The sequence below is a fragment of the Desarmillaria tabescens genome (genome assembly GCF_030435595.1).
Source record: "Desarmillaria tabescens strain CCBAS 213 chromosome Unknown EV420scaffold_31, whole genome shotgun sequence".
Lineage (NCBI taxonomy): Eukaryota > Fungi > Basidiomycota > Agaricomycetes > Agaricales > Physalacriaceae > Desarmillaria > Desarmillaria tabescens.
In genome coordinates this window covers 436,256-447,753 of record NW_026848330.1, presented here as the reverse complement: position 1 = coordinate 447,753, position 11,498 = coordinate 436,256, and the positions used below count along the sequence as shown (strand labels likewise).

The 11,498-nt window shown below is 46.7% G+C and overlaps 3 protein-coding genes across 3 annotated transcripts; all 3 read right to left on the bottom strand.

Annotated features, from left to right (window-relative positions):
- Positions 1–1,184: 1,184 nt before the first annotated feature.
- Positions 1,185–2,531, bottom strand: EV420DRAFT_695677 (uncharacterized protein). Its single transcript, XM_060483133.1, has 4 exons — positions 2,518–2,531; positions 2,374–2,468; positions 1,891–2,318; positions 1,185–1,835 (listed from the first exon to the last, which is right to left on the bottom strand). The coding sequence occupies exons 3-4, from the start codon at positions 2,047–2,049 to the stop codon at positions 1,287–1,289; spliced, it is 708 nt and encodes a 235-aa protein (XP_060328024.1). The 5' UTR covers positions 2,050–2,318; positions 2,374–2,468; positions 2,518–2,531; the 3' UTR covers positions 1,185–1,286.
- Positions 2,532–4,017: 1,486 nt separating this feature from the next.
- EV420DRAFT_1482274 (uncharacterized protein) lies at positions 4,018–8,001 on the bottom strand (the record flags this gene model as incomplete). Its single annotated transcript, XM_060469880.1, has 20 exons — positions 4,018–4,112; positions 4,149–4,180; positions 4,464–4,516; positions 4,580–4,592; positions 4,622–4,655; positions 4,815–4,890; positions 5,046–5,109; positions 5,191–5,233; positions 5,445–5,550; positions 5,603–5,691; positions 5,768–5,897; positions 5,923–5,952; positions 6,034–6,142; positions 6,227–6,243; positions 6,400–6,588; positions 6,946–7,104; positions 7,424–7,539; positions 7,633–7,662; positions 7,850–7,931; positions 7,969–8,001. The coding sequence occupies 20 exons, from the start codon at positions 7,999–8,001 to the stop codon at positions 4,018–4,020; spliced, it is 1,500 nt and encodes a 499-aa protein (XP_060328023.1).
- Positions 8,002–9,739: 1,738 nt separating this feature from the next.
- Positions 9,740–11,498, bottom strand: EV420DRAFT_1645828 (uncharacterized protein; the record flags this gene model as incomplete). The annotated part of the gene is made up of 11 exons (XM_060477824.1): positions 9,740–9,909; positions 9,974–10,025; positions 10,077–10,120; positions 10,187–10,198; positions 10,253–10,402; positions 10,468–10,586; positions 10,641–10,715; positions 10,778–11,014; positions 11,081–11,185; positions 11,254–11,433; positions 11,488–11,498. The coding sequence occupies 11 exons, from the start codon at positions 11,496–11,498 to the stop codon at positions 9,740–9,742; spliced, it is 1,155 nt and encodes a 384-aa protein (XP_060328022.1).

Sequence of the window (11,498 nt, the reverse complement as noted above, 5' to 3'; positions counted from 1 at the left end):
CGGCGAACCGCACGTTCTTACCTACCCTCAACAATTCGGCTCGCCCAGAGGGCCTTCCATAAGTCGAACGTCCTCCCGACTGAGTGTATGCGCGTCTCCTTTGTGTAGCCTGGCCAAGTTAAAGTCCTTTTCGTTATCTAGTAACACAATATATGGAGCGGAAGGAAGAGTGTGCTTATGATTTTGGTGCCTAACCTACGGAAAGGTGAGCAGACTGTGGGACCGAGGAAGATGATGCTACTAACAAGAGCATTCGCATAGCCTCAAATCCAAAAATGGCTGGCTACTCACCGAGGTAACGACAGCGTCCGCCTCCGGTACATCATCAATCTTCTCGGTGCACCCCTTGGGCTAAAGACTGGCTAGGCAAGCGCCTATCACGGAACACGGGACGGTCCCTGATCCTTGTCCTCCCCGTCCTTGACAATCGGTGGCAGGTATTACTTGTGAAATATCACACATCGTACATCACACGCAGCGACGATATGCGCGTCTGTTAGGATCCTGCCGAAATCCGGATACGCGAGAACGAGGCGAGATGTTGTGATCGAAGCAAGGTAGAAATAATTAGAAATGATGTATGTTGTTAGGGAATATGATGGATTCGGGCGAGGGTTCGTGAGGAGACCTGAGCGGACCGGTTTGTGAGATAAAGGATGCTAGAACATACTGTCCAAGAGAACAATAAGGAGCTAGACGAAGGCATACCATGTCGATGTTTAAACCACAAGAAACTCCGAGTTGGCAATGAAACATGAATCAGAACTAATACGACACTTGAATCGACTAGAGACAAAAAGACCAAAGGAAAATGGATGCACGATGATGGTGGTGAGAGAGAAAGCCATCGCCTCCTGATCTTTCCAGGTCTTTGAAATATATTTTCGTGATCAGGCGGGCTAGTCTATCAATGAGCTCGCATCCGAATATTCTGACCATCGGTTGAGTGATATCCTTACGTCTAAAATTGACAATGAATTTCCCGCATTTCTCCACCTTTCGCAGGTGGCGGGTTAATTAAGATCTTGGGTGAGTCGTGACGAAGGCCTACCTCCAAATTGGCTTTAAATTAATGAAATGTTTTCGGTTGGGCCGTATCTACATGTTTCTTCATTGATTCCTTACTTTCTTTCCTTAACGATCCCCCAAAGTTAGATTCTCGGTACATCGCAGAAGTGAAATATCTTGTCACAAGTAGAATGCATTTGAGTCTCAGTTTCAGCAAATTAAATAAGAACAGAGCGAGTAGGAAAAATAGTACATCAGAAAGAGTTCGTTCAATATGTCTACCAGCCGAGCTCCTTCCACATATCTCCATACTCTGGATTTCTCTCACTGAACAAGTTCACCCGACGCTTCGTCCCATCCCGGAATCCTCTACTAAACCTCTCCAGCGCAAACTTTTTCCAACGCATGGAGTTTCTCTTTTCCTGCTTGCCCATACCTTCAGTAACGATCCTCAGCAACGAACCTATATCTCCCACATTCGCATCATGCTTCCTCCGAAGATGCGGCTTCGGAGACTTCATATTATCCTCCCAACCCCTGAGTTTGTGCAGCAGCAGGATCGACATGGGAACAACCGGAAGCCCCTGCTTATCGACAATAGTCTCGGAAAATATCATCGGCAGCTGCATAACTCCCGGTTTCATGATATCGACCTTTGTTCTCTCCAGTTTTCCATCTCTACCATGATCGTGGTACCACAATACCTTGAACTTAGCTCGAGGTGATTTGGCATTCACGAGATAGAAATGATCCGGGTTCTGGGTGACGAGAAATTTCTTGAGTGGCTCCAGATCGCAGGTACGCGATGAAATCAAAATGTCGACGTCCTACCGTTTCATCAGTATTACAACTGAGACATAAGATGAGCGCGACGGATCTTACATTTGGTAGGCGTTCATTTCCGTAGAGATAGCAAGCCAAACTCCCCATGATTGCAAATGTGTATCCCGCGTCTCTAAGGATGCAAGTCACTTCTTTTGCGGCGCGAAATACCACAGCCTGAGGGCCTTGTGCTGGAATCAAGGGAGTGGATGGAGACATTGCTGGATATGAGAAATAGGGCGTCGTTGGGGAAAGAAGAATTTAGTGTGGGAGCCTGTGTGGCTGCGTGGTTGTCAATGTTGATTGTGCGTGGTAAACCTGTGGGGTGCTGTGGGGTCCCGTGACTGTGGGACAGGGGTATCACCCATTGTACGCCCATCCAGTACTAGAGTATATACATAGACACATGCGTATGCCTGTATTTCTCATTCCGGGAACCTAAGATATGGAATGAGGGAGTCTTCTTGAAGAGGGTGCTTGGCGCACACCTTTATAAACCAGATAAGATCAGCAAGCGACACATTTCTGGAGAAAGACGCGTACTAAGTAGTCGTAGTGATTATGCTAACAAGAACATTAGCTTACGGAAATTTTGTAACTGAAAGTATATGGCAATTTACGTTCGCAGTTTTCAGTCTCTGAGAAACCCGTTAGTCGAGCATTCAACATTACGTATTCATGGCCCACCAGCTGAACCTTGTCCTCCCATCGCTCTCTGAACTCCTCTTTTAGGGTCATTAAAAAACTGACCAGAGTCTTGTCCCAGACGGCCATTTTGCTAACTCACACTCTTTCATCATCGCTTGTTCGCATCATCCTACTCCTAGAACTCGCCTCGCCAACCTTCCCTGAAATACCGCCGTTCTCAGGAAAAGTGATGTCGATGCCCAATGCAGCAAAATCCATAGCGCCTCGGAAACGTGATATTTCATGATAATTCCCAGCATACACACGTCGCTATGTTTCAAATCAGTCTGGATTATTTGAATAAGCACGACAATATTGTAGGCATTGATCCGAGTCTTTAACCGGGGGTTAGCCTCGGAGACGGCGTGAAAAAGGTAGAAGATTTGTCTAACTTTGGGAGAGATTAGCTCCGTAAGGTTCAAAGGTCGAATCTGAAAGGATTTTATGCCTTCTGCAAGAAAATATGAGCGAGTACAGACCAAACAATGACGTGAATATCTATTTACCAAAGATCGAGCTCAAAGTAGATCAGGAGGCCTAAATAACGAGGAAAGGTCAGACCAAACTTATATGACACGAGAAATCACTAACCTATGCGTGACTTCGCCTCTACAGGCTTGTAATCTCTCAAATTTTGAGCTGAATACGCGTCAAAAATTATTCAAATGCACAGCGGAAACATCTAACATTGAAACTCAGAATAGCGCTGGCAGCGACATCTTGCCAATAGGATGAGAATTTGAATTGCGCCTCTCCAATCTCTTTGAACACAGGACACGTCGGTCATCGTCATCCTCCCCACCCTTAACAGGTCGATACGCCGTATCACCATCGAAATACACCTTTTTACCCGCATCTTTCACTACACAGCTCGCCCAGAGTGTCGTGGCCCGATTGAGCAGCCCCCACCGGTGAAATGCTCTGCGAATATACAAGTGAGCTTGAAGGACGTGCCAGGTATCTCCACGCGTCGTGCGTCCCACCAGTCAAGTGCATGTGTGCACCCATTGCATATGCGTATTGACTCGAAGTACTCTTCGTTTGCCTAAGGAGCGAAGGAGTGTGGTGAGCGAGCCCGTCTGAAGACGGTGGTTATGGTCTGTGGTACAAGTTAGGAGAGGGCGAGCAGGCGACGAGATGAGGGAGGACGACGCATAGTGGTCATGGTGATCATGCTAACAACCGCATTAGCACCACCTTAAATACAAGAACAGACTGCTCACAGAGATGACGATAGCATCCACTTCTGGTATATCCTCAGTCTTACACGGCGGCTCCGTATACCTCTTCGGACCAAAATACTGGCTCAGCGAACACCTATCACTGACCACAGGGTCGAATAGCACCCTCGTGCCTCTCCCTAGCGAATCGACTAAGGGAAACTCGACGAAACACGCGTAGCCCCGTTTATTCTCTCCACCTCACGTCGATGTCGTGACAGGAATCCCGACTTTAGGCAGGTCGGGTCTAATTCGAGTCATATGCAAGCTTCCCCAGCAATCAGCGCCAGCTTCGAAGCGTTATGAAAATCCGGAGATACGCGCCGCACTTATCCCATTCTGCCTCCCGTTCGTCCTCCAGTTCGGCCACAGGTTCTGGAACCACACAGGCTTATCGACGGTCCAACGCACTGGGCGCCCACCTCATACTGTCTTCTCCTCGCCTGGTTCGTCGACGACGTGGATAGCGGAGATGCTAAGCATGATCGTAGATAGTTCTGTGCCCAATCTCCAAGCTGTTGTTATAGAAAGGAGGGGCTTACACTTGCGTACCCCATGAATGCAAATTAGAAGGAAAGGAAAGCGCGGCATGAGATGACGTATGCGCATCAGATGTCTTATCCAAAAATGACTGGCTTCTGCCGCGTTGCCGGTCCTTCCTATTCAAGGCATCCAATTGCTTCTCTCCGCGTTTTCATTTCCATCCCAGGGCGCTATCAATCTCACTCTCCACGAGCCTTTTCGGCAGGTGGTAACATCAGTGCTGCTATTAGACGTTCCTGAGATAAAAATAACAACGTAGAGGTCGTAACAACGATTTATAAGATTTCCAAGTGACATACACTCTCCGCAGACCTTAAAAGACGCTCAGCAGCGTAACACACCCTCGGATTGTTTCTGGAATAATTTGGCAGTGGCCTACGGAATGAACATGTAGAAACTAGCAGACTGTGTACGACATATCTACATCGCACGCGATATTTCGCATACGACACCTCCAAAGCACGTCAAATCAACAACTGGAAGTGTAGCTCTCCAGCGAACTTTACAACCCCTTTGAAGGTTGAGGCCGCTTACCCGGTGCTTTACATGCATTTGCGCCTACGTGAAAGCAAAATTTCGCTTCCCAAGGCTTCACCTCAACGATTTTAAGCTGTGTGTTTGTACGAAAGTGGTACAACTCAAGGATCCAGAAATAAATAGATTGAAGACCAAAAACCACAGACGGTGCACGTACAAGAGACGTTGTTTCAAGTCCTGACGAGAGATGGTGAGCAATATAACAGCGAAAGATCGATATAAGCTTACCAAGTCGCGTCGAACAATTCTTAAGAACGGGTGAGGAACAGAGTGCGAACGGCTATCGTTCAACCTACGGATTCGATTGGATAATGTATCTGGTCTTTTTTTCACGGGTACTATCGGGGCGTTGTTGAATAGGACCCACACTTACGATATTTTGTGCCCGGCGGTCAGGGTGGTGCAACAGCAACTGGCTACCACAGAAGCCCGGGGTTCAATTCCCCGTGTCCGCATAATGGCATTTTCGATCCTTTTTGGTAGTCATCGATCTTTGTCTCTGTACTTGTTTGTTCCTTGGATTGATTATTTCAAGTGCACTTTACATGATAGTGAAATTCCGCCTTGTTTTTTGATTTGAATGTATAACCCAATATTGAACAGAGTATTAAAAGTATTTAGTCTCACCGATATCGCTGACAAGAAAGTTGTCCTGTTCTATCCTGGCTTTCTTGCACTCGACGGCCAATCTCTTCACTGGCTCAGTAATCTCTTCGCTCGTCAGATCCACATCCTGAAAAGAATCAGGAAAACGAAAGGAAAGGAGGACGTAAGAGACAACTCACCCTTTGTTGCCCTAACATCCTTGAAGATGCGCACGCTATCTTGTGGAGCGCAATGTATAGTCGATATGAACCACCTTGATTTGTACGCCCTAGTCTAGCATCAGCATCACGAAACGTAAACAAGTGCTGCACGCGCACCCAATAGGAGTCATCGGCAAATCGAACCAACGAAATGCTCCCCAATATCCTTGAACACGGGGTACGTTGGTCTCTCCTCCTCATCCTCCCCATCCTTGACGGACCTATACCCAGTATCACCAGCGAAATACACCTTCTTACCTTCAACCTCCACCGTCTAACTCGCAAAGAGTACTCTTTACCTGGTACAGCAGCCCCCGACCGGTGAAATACTGTGCAGGAGTGCAAGTAAGCTCAAAGGACGCCTCAGCTACACGTGCCGGGCATCCTCCTAATCGAGTGTATGCGCGTACCCTTTGGGTATAACCTATTAACTCGAAGTACTTTTCTTTACTTAGAGGTACGAAGATGCGGGGCAGGCGAGTCTGTTTGAAGAGCGTAGTTATGGTGTACGTGTCTAAACTAAGGAAGTGGTTAGCAGGTGAGGGTGTCTAGGCTAGGAAAAGGTGAGTAGGCGACAGGAATAGGGTGGAGAACGACACGTACTGATCGTAGTGATTATGCTAACAATAGCATTAGCACCGCTTTCAATACAAGAACAGATGCGCACCGATTACGATGACTGCATCCACCTCTGTTATATCCACAATTTTACACGGCGGCTACGTGTACCTCTTCGAGCCGATATACTGGCTCAGCAAACACCTATCGCAAAAGACCGAGTCGAACGGCACCGCGCGCCTCTCCATAGGGAAGCGACGGACGGCAACTTGACGAGGAAACACGCGCGGCCCAACCATATCGCCTTGACGTCGTCTCGATACTCTTCCTCTGCAACTCATGCCGGGCGTGCGAATACGAATCCAGACTTCGGAATGAGCAGGGTCGTCGCGGACGAAATCGGCGAGCTATCCAACTATCAGCGACAAAATTATAGAAATACAAATATGCAACATACTTAGAAAACTTATCCTCCCGTTCTTTCTCAAGCTTGTCCACAGATTTCAGGAACCACACCGGCTTGTCAGTGGTCCAATGCCTTTATTATCGTCTGGTTCGTTGACGATGCGGATGGCGGTCACTGTAGATAAAGAAGTGTCGTTGTTCGAGATGTTATAGGAAGGAGGGGCCCGCCACCACAACGTCATGCGTCGTACATGACACCCAGCGAGGATGTGCGTGTGGTCCCTTAGGTGGAGGGAAGATATGGAACAGGCGAGTCCGTTTGAAGAGTGTGCTCATTGCGCGTGGAGGATGACACGTACGGGCCGTGATGCTTGTGCTAAAAATAGCATTAACGCCGCTTCGAGTCCAAGAACAGGCCGCTCACTGAGATGACGACCGCATCCACTCCGATAAATCCTCAATTTTGTACGGCGTTTCAGTGTACCCGACAGACTTGCTAGGCCACGAGCATCTGAACACTGATCAAACAAAAACATGTGCCTCTCTATAGAGCGTCAAGTCGAGGAGGAGATATGCGTAACCAAACCATGTCTCTTTTCTGCTCTTCCTCTGTATACCACACTGATATGTTCAATCCTCTTCAAGGGCTCCTTAACCTCTTCTGCCACTAGGACGTACGTCGTGGGAAGCATCAGGGTCATCAAAAGAAAACATCAAAGACGACTCACTCCCACACGCTGCCCTGCAGCTCACAGAGAACAGTACTTATGCACCATCTTGACTCGTATGTACTGGGAGAACATTAGACCACGAAACGCATTTGAGCATGGCACGTACCGAATCGGAATCATCCATGCGTTCCCGGTTTGCTGCAACATTATTAGGGTCCTCATCCTCGACAGACAGATGCCTGGTATCACCAGGAGAAGAGGCTGATTGTCCAGCGGCTTTCCCTGATGGAACAGGTCACGAGTGGTGAAATGCTGGGCGGGGTGCAAATCAGCCTGAAAGATGCCCTGACAATATCCACATGTCGTGCAACCCACCAACTGAGTGTATGTGCGCACGTTCAGAACCTGATCGAGCGAAAGAACTTGTCATTCCGCAGTGGAGCGAGGATGTGTAGTGCGTGGGTTCGATTGAAGAACGTGTTTGATGCTAGGTTAGGGAAGGTGACCGGTGACGGGGTGAGGAGTACGACGTTCACTGTCCATAATACATAACGGTTTCAGTGTAGCCTCGAATGCAAGAACGAATACTCACCGAGAAAACGACAGTGTCCACCTGTCACATATCTTAAATCGTACTCGGTGGCTTCGTGTACCTCCTCGGGTCGAAAGACTGGCTAGGCGAGCACCTATTACTGAACACAGGCCGAATACCATTCTCTCTAGCGCAGCGATGAACAGAAGCATGATGTGAAAACACGCGAGGCCGAACAGGATTCCCAACTTCGTTTGAGGCAGGTTTCTTATGGAAGATATCGGCAAGCTATTGAGCAATCTTAATCAGGAATGGAATATCGGGAGTAATATCATGCAGCCTAATGAGAAAATACATCTTCCTGTCCATCCCCAAGATTCAGGAACCCTGCGCCAGTTTCTCGTTTATTGTCATGGCTTCGCCGAGTTCAGTAGTGAGGCGAATGGAGTCCCTGTAGATAAATCCCTACTCAATCACGAGTCATTGTAGTAGAAAAGAGCGGTATACAAGGCTGAGCTGTGTACCCTATGGTGGAAGGACGAGCAAGAGCAATCAAAGATGACGTAACCCAAAACAACCGCGCCGTGGTGCCGGCCCATGCGCTGGGTCTCTTCACAAATCGACTTCAACTTGTATTTCGTCAATGAGCCATAACAACCTACCTAAGGAGACGGACGGATTACAGTCCCAGTGTATTTGTTGGGATTTGGCAATCCGGCATCATGCCGAGTTCGCTTATTAAGGAAGAAGTCTTAGGAAAAGCGTGGAAAGTTCTAGTAAAAGTACATTTAGTATAAAAGTAGGTACTGTAGAGTAGATCCTCATGCGTTTGCAGAGCTCAGCCAAGCGCAATACTATTGGCTTGCTACCGCGCATGTGACACTGGGAACGAACCGATACCCCGTTTTCCAACAGTATTATACATCTTGACGCTTATTCCGTCCAACGTTGTCCCTTCTCGACATCCTTCTGTCTAACGGGCCATCTGTCCGTCATTTCATTGTAGTCCACTATTGATCTTTTTTCCTTTCTTTGGGAAACTTGCCAGGGTTATTTCAGTTGCCAAACAATTCCACCAACGTATTCTGGAGTAACCTAACAGCTATCATTAATTTCAGGGCAAGATTCTCTTCTTAAATGATATATCTAAACTACTGACAGTCTATTCTTTTTCATCGGCACCGGAGTGTGGTTTCGTGGATTTTAAGAACAAGGAGAAGTACCTTCCTGTAGCTCTAAGTTTTCAGGAACCACAGCCACTAATAACAAGTTTCTATCGTCATGTACAACATTACCTCGCGTTGTCATCATGTATGTCGGACATAGTATAATCTCCGTCCTAACTAGGGGGTGAAATTCACTATGCATATGTCCTAATTTCTACACATGACCGGAGCCATATATTTTTCCAGGCCTCCATTCGATGAACGAGTTCATGTAACAGCGGAGAGTCGGAGGTTGATTTGTGGTAATACCCCGCGTTTTCGTGAGCATTACGAACGCGATAGAGGGATTTCCTAGTGTGAGACAAATTGCGACAAGCTACTCGAAGAACATAAGCAAATTTATTGTACATAAGATATGTTTTCAATTTGTTTAAGGTTTTCGTATCTACTTCCTATGTTCTTGAAAGGTGAATGGCCTAAATTCTTAAGGGTCCGAGCTATCATATTTCGTAGCGATGGACGTCCTTGGTAGAAACGAGATTCGTAGAGAATCGAGTGTCCGGGATCCTAGGTCTCGAGGCGCAGTACTGCGACCGGTGGAGATCCTGGTAAGACAAGATCCCCTTATATAAGCTACGTACAATCCCGATATCTACGTGTTTCTGCGGATATGACGTGCTGCTAATTATTCACCTCGCAGGAGAGGGTAAAGACTGAAAGACAGTAAGTCCACTGTTAGTATTTTGTGTTCGCATTACAGTCCATTTCCACAATGTATTGAAGCTCAAGCCCGACTTTCGTGAGCAGTATTCATGACGGGCATTTCAAAATTGTAAGGTGCCCTCCAGATCTGTCTCGCAATCATAATGCGAAATCGAGCACGCCATACCCAATCTTTGGAAGTATTCCAGATGTGTAAGATAACATAACGTAGAGCGTTCTCTGAGAGCTTTTCTAGCATTATTTTGTCGAGGTATTGGTGAAAACATACTTAATTCGCTCCAAGTGAAAGCCCTACGGGACGGATCATCAGGATCAGCAAATAAGTAGATGCCAACCATCCCTATGGCCTACAATATGAACAGTGAGTATTAATAACGAGAGTGGTGTGATGTACGCACGGAAATCGATAGAAGGACAATGCATGGTAGCAGCCCAAAAATATCTGTGCGGAGCAAGTGCAGAGAGTAGGTAAATCAACTGATGGCGATTAACATGAAGCAGGATATACCGAGGACACATCCTAGATGAGCTGGAGCTTGAGTCGACGCCATGCGGAGGAAGAGAAATGACTTACCAAACTCTGCAGGTGCCCCAGGCATTGAAGATCGTAGTTGGATAAAAGCAAACACTGTCCCAATGGGGACGACAATGATCTCATTCCGTTGTCGGAAGCCAAAGACCACAGTTGTGATCATGATGAGGGAGATCATGAGAGTGATTATCCCTATCCATGTATGAAAGGTCTATGAGGTCAATACGTCTATGTAGGTTCAGAAAGAGAAAACAAACAAAATGTGATGGTGATGACGAGACAGTATGCGATAACGATGGTGGTTCGTTGGAGGACCACAGATACACGGTCTTCCCACCACATGGGCATTTTAATCTCGAGGCCGCTTAAGAAATCTCTATCAGGTGGTCGAATAAGATGTGGAGAGAAAAATTACACAACGGGTCCAGACCTAATTATGATGGCAAGGGAAGTAGATTTATTCATTGATGCATCTTCAGTAGAGGTTGGTATTTGGGTGTAGTAACTTATGTGCAGAGTGAATTATGTCATAGAATCAGGATGGTGGCCACAACTTGAAGTACATACCGATCAAATGGGTAACAGACAAGACCTGTACAGCTGTAATCCTTGAGACCCGGAGCGTAGCGATACAAAGGAGTGAATGAAGAAACATTCAGCTCAGTGGGGACATAAGGGGTGGCATTGATCAGCTGAATTCGGTTGTTTGCGATGTAACTTCCATTCGACATAAAGATGGGATCAATTGGCATCTTGTCATTGTAGGGACCACCACCATAGCTTAGATCTGATGGGGGCAAATTTCTGGAAAGTGAATAAGTTATGTATTAGTATACTGCATTCGTCGACAGTCAATAGAAGAAGGCTCACGTGTTAAGAAAGATGTTAACTGTTGTGCAGTTCTTAATGCATGCATCTATATCGACAGACCACTCCAACACCATGTTCATGCCAGAAATATCAGCTGAGATTAATCTAGCACCGAGATATATCTTTAAGTCGGGTGAGAGGTAGGTGTTGCATGAACAAGCACGGAGTCTTACAGTTCTATATTGGCCAACTCTATTAAAGATAAAAGTTGGTCTGCTATCGGTGGATCTCCTCTGAGCTTGAGTAAACCATAAGGTTGGAAAGACAATGACGAATGAGAGAGTAGTGACGAAGCAACAGAAAAATCTTGACGGATTTCGACGGCCAGCCATTTGCACAGAACATATACAGATCTAAGAGAGTTTATAAGCAATATCAAGATGCTGTTGCACCGCATTATACCGTACGGTAACAACAT

What these genes read in the sequence shown, in the direction of transcription:
- EV420DRAFT_695677 (XM_060483133.1), bottom strand. Translation starts at nt 2,049, where the DNA reads ATGTCTCCATCCACTCCCTTGATTCCAGCACAAGGCCCTCAGGCTGTG. An exon ending in GAAATGAACGCCTACCAAAT is followed by an intron (nt 1,836 to 1,890) that starts GTAAGATCCGTC and finishes ATGAAACGGTAG; the next exon opens with GACGTCGACATTTTGATTTC.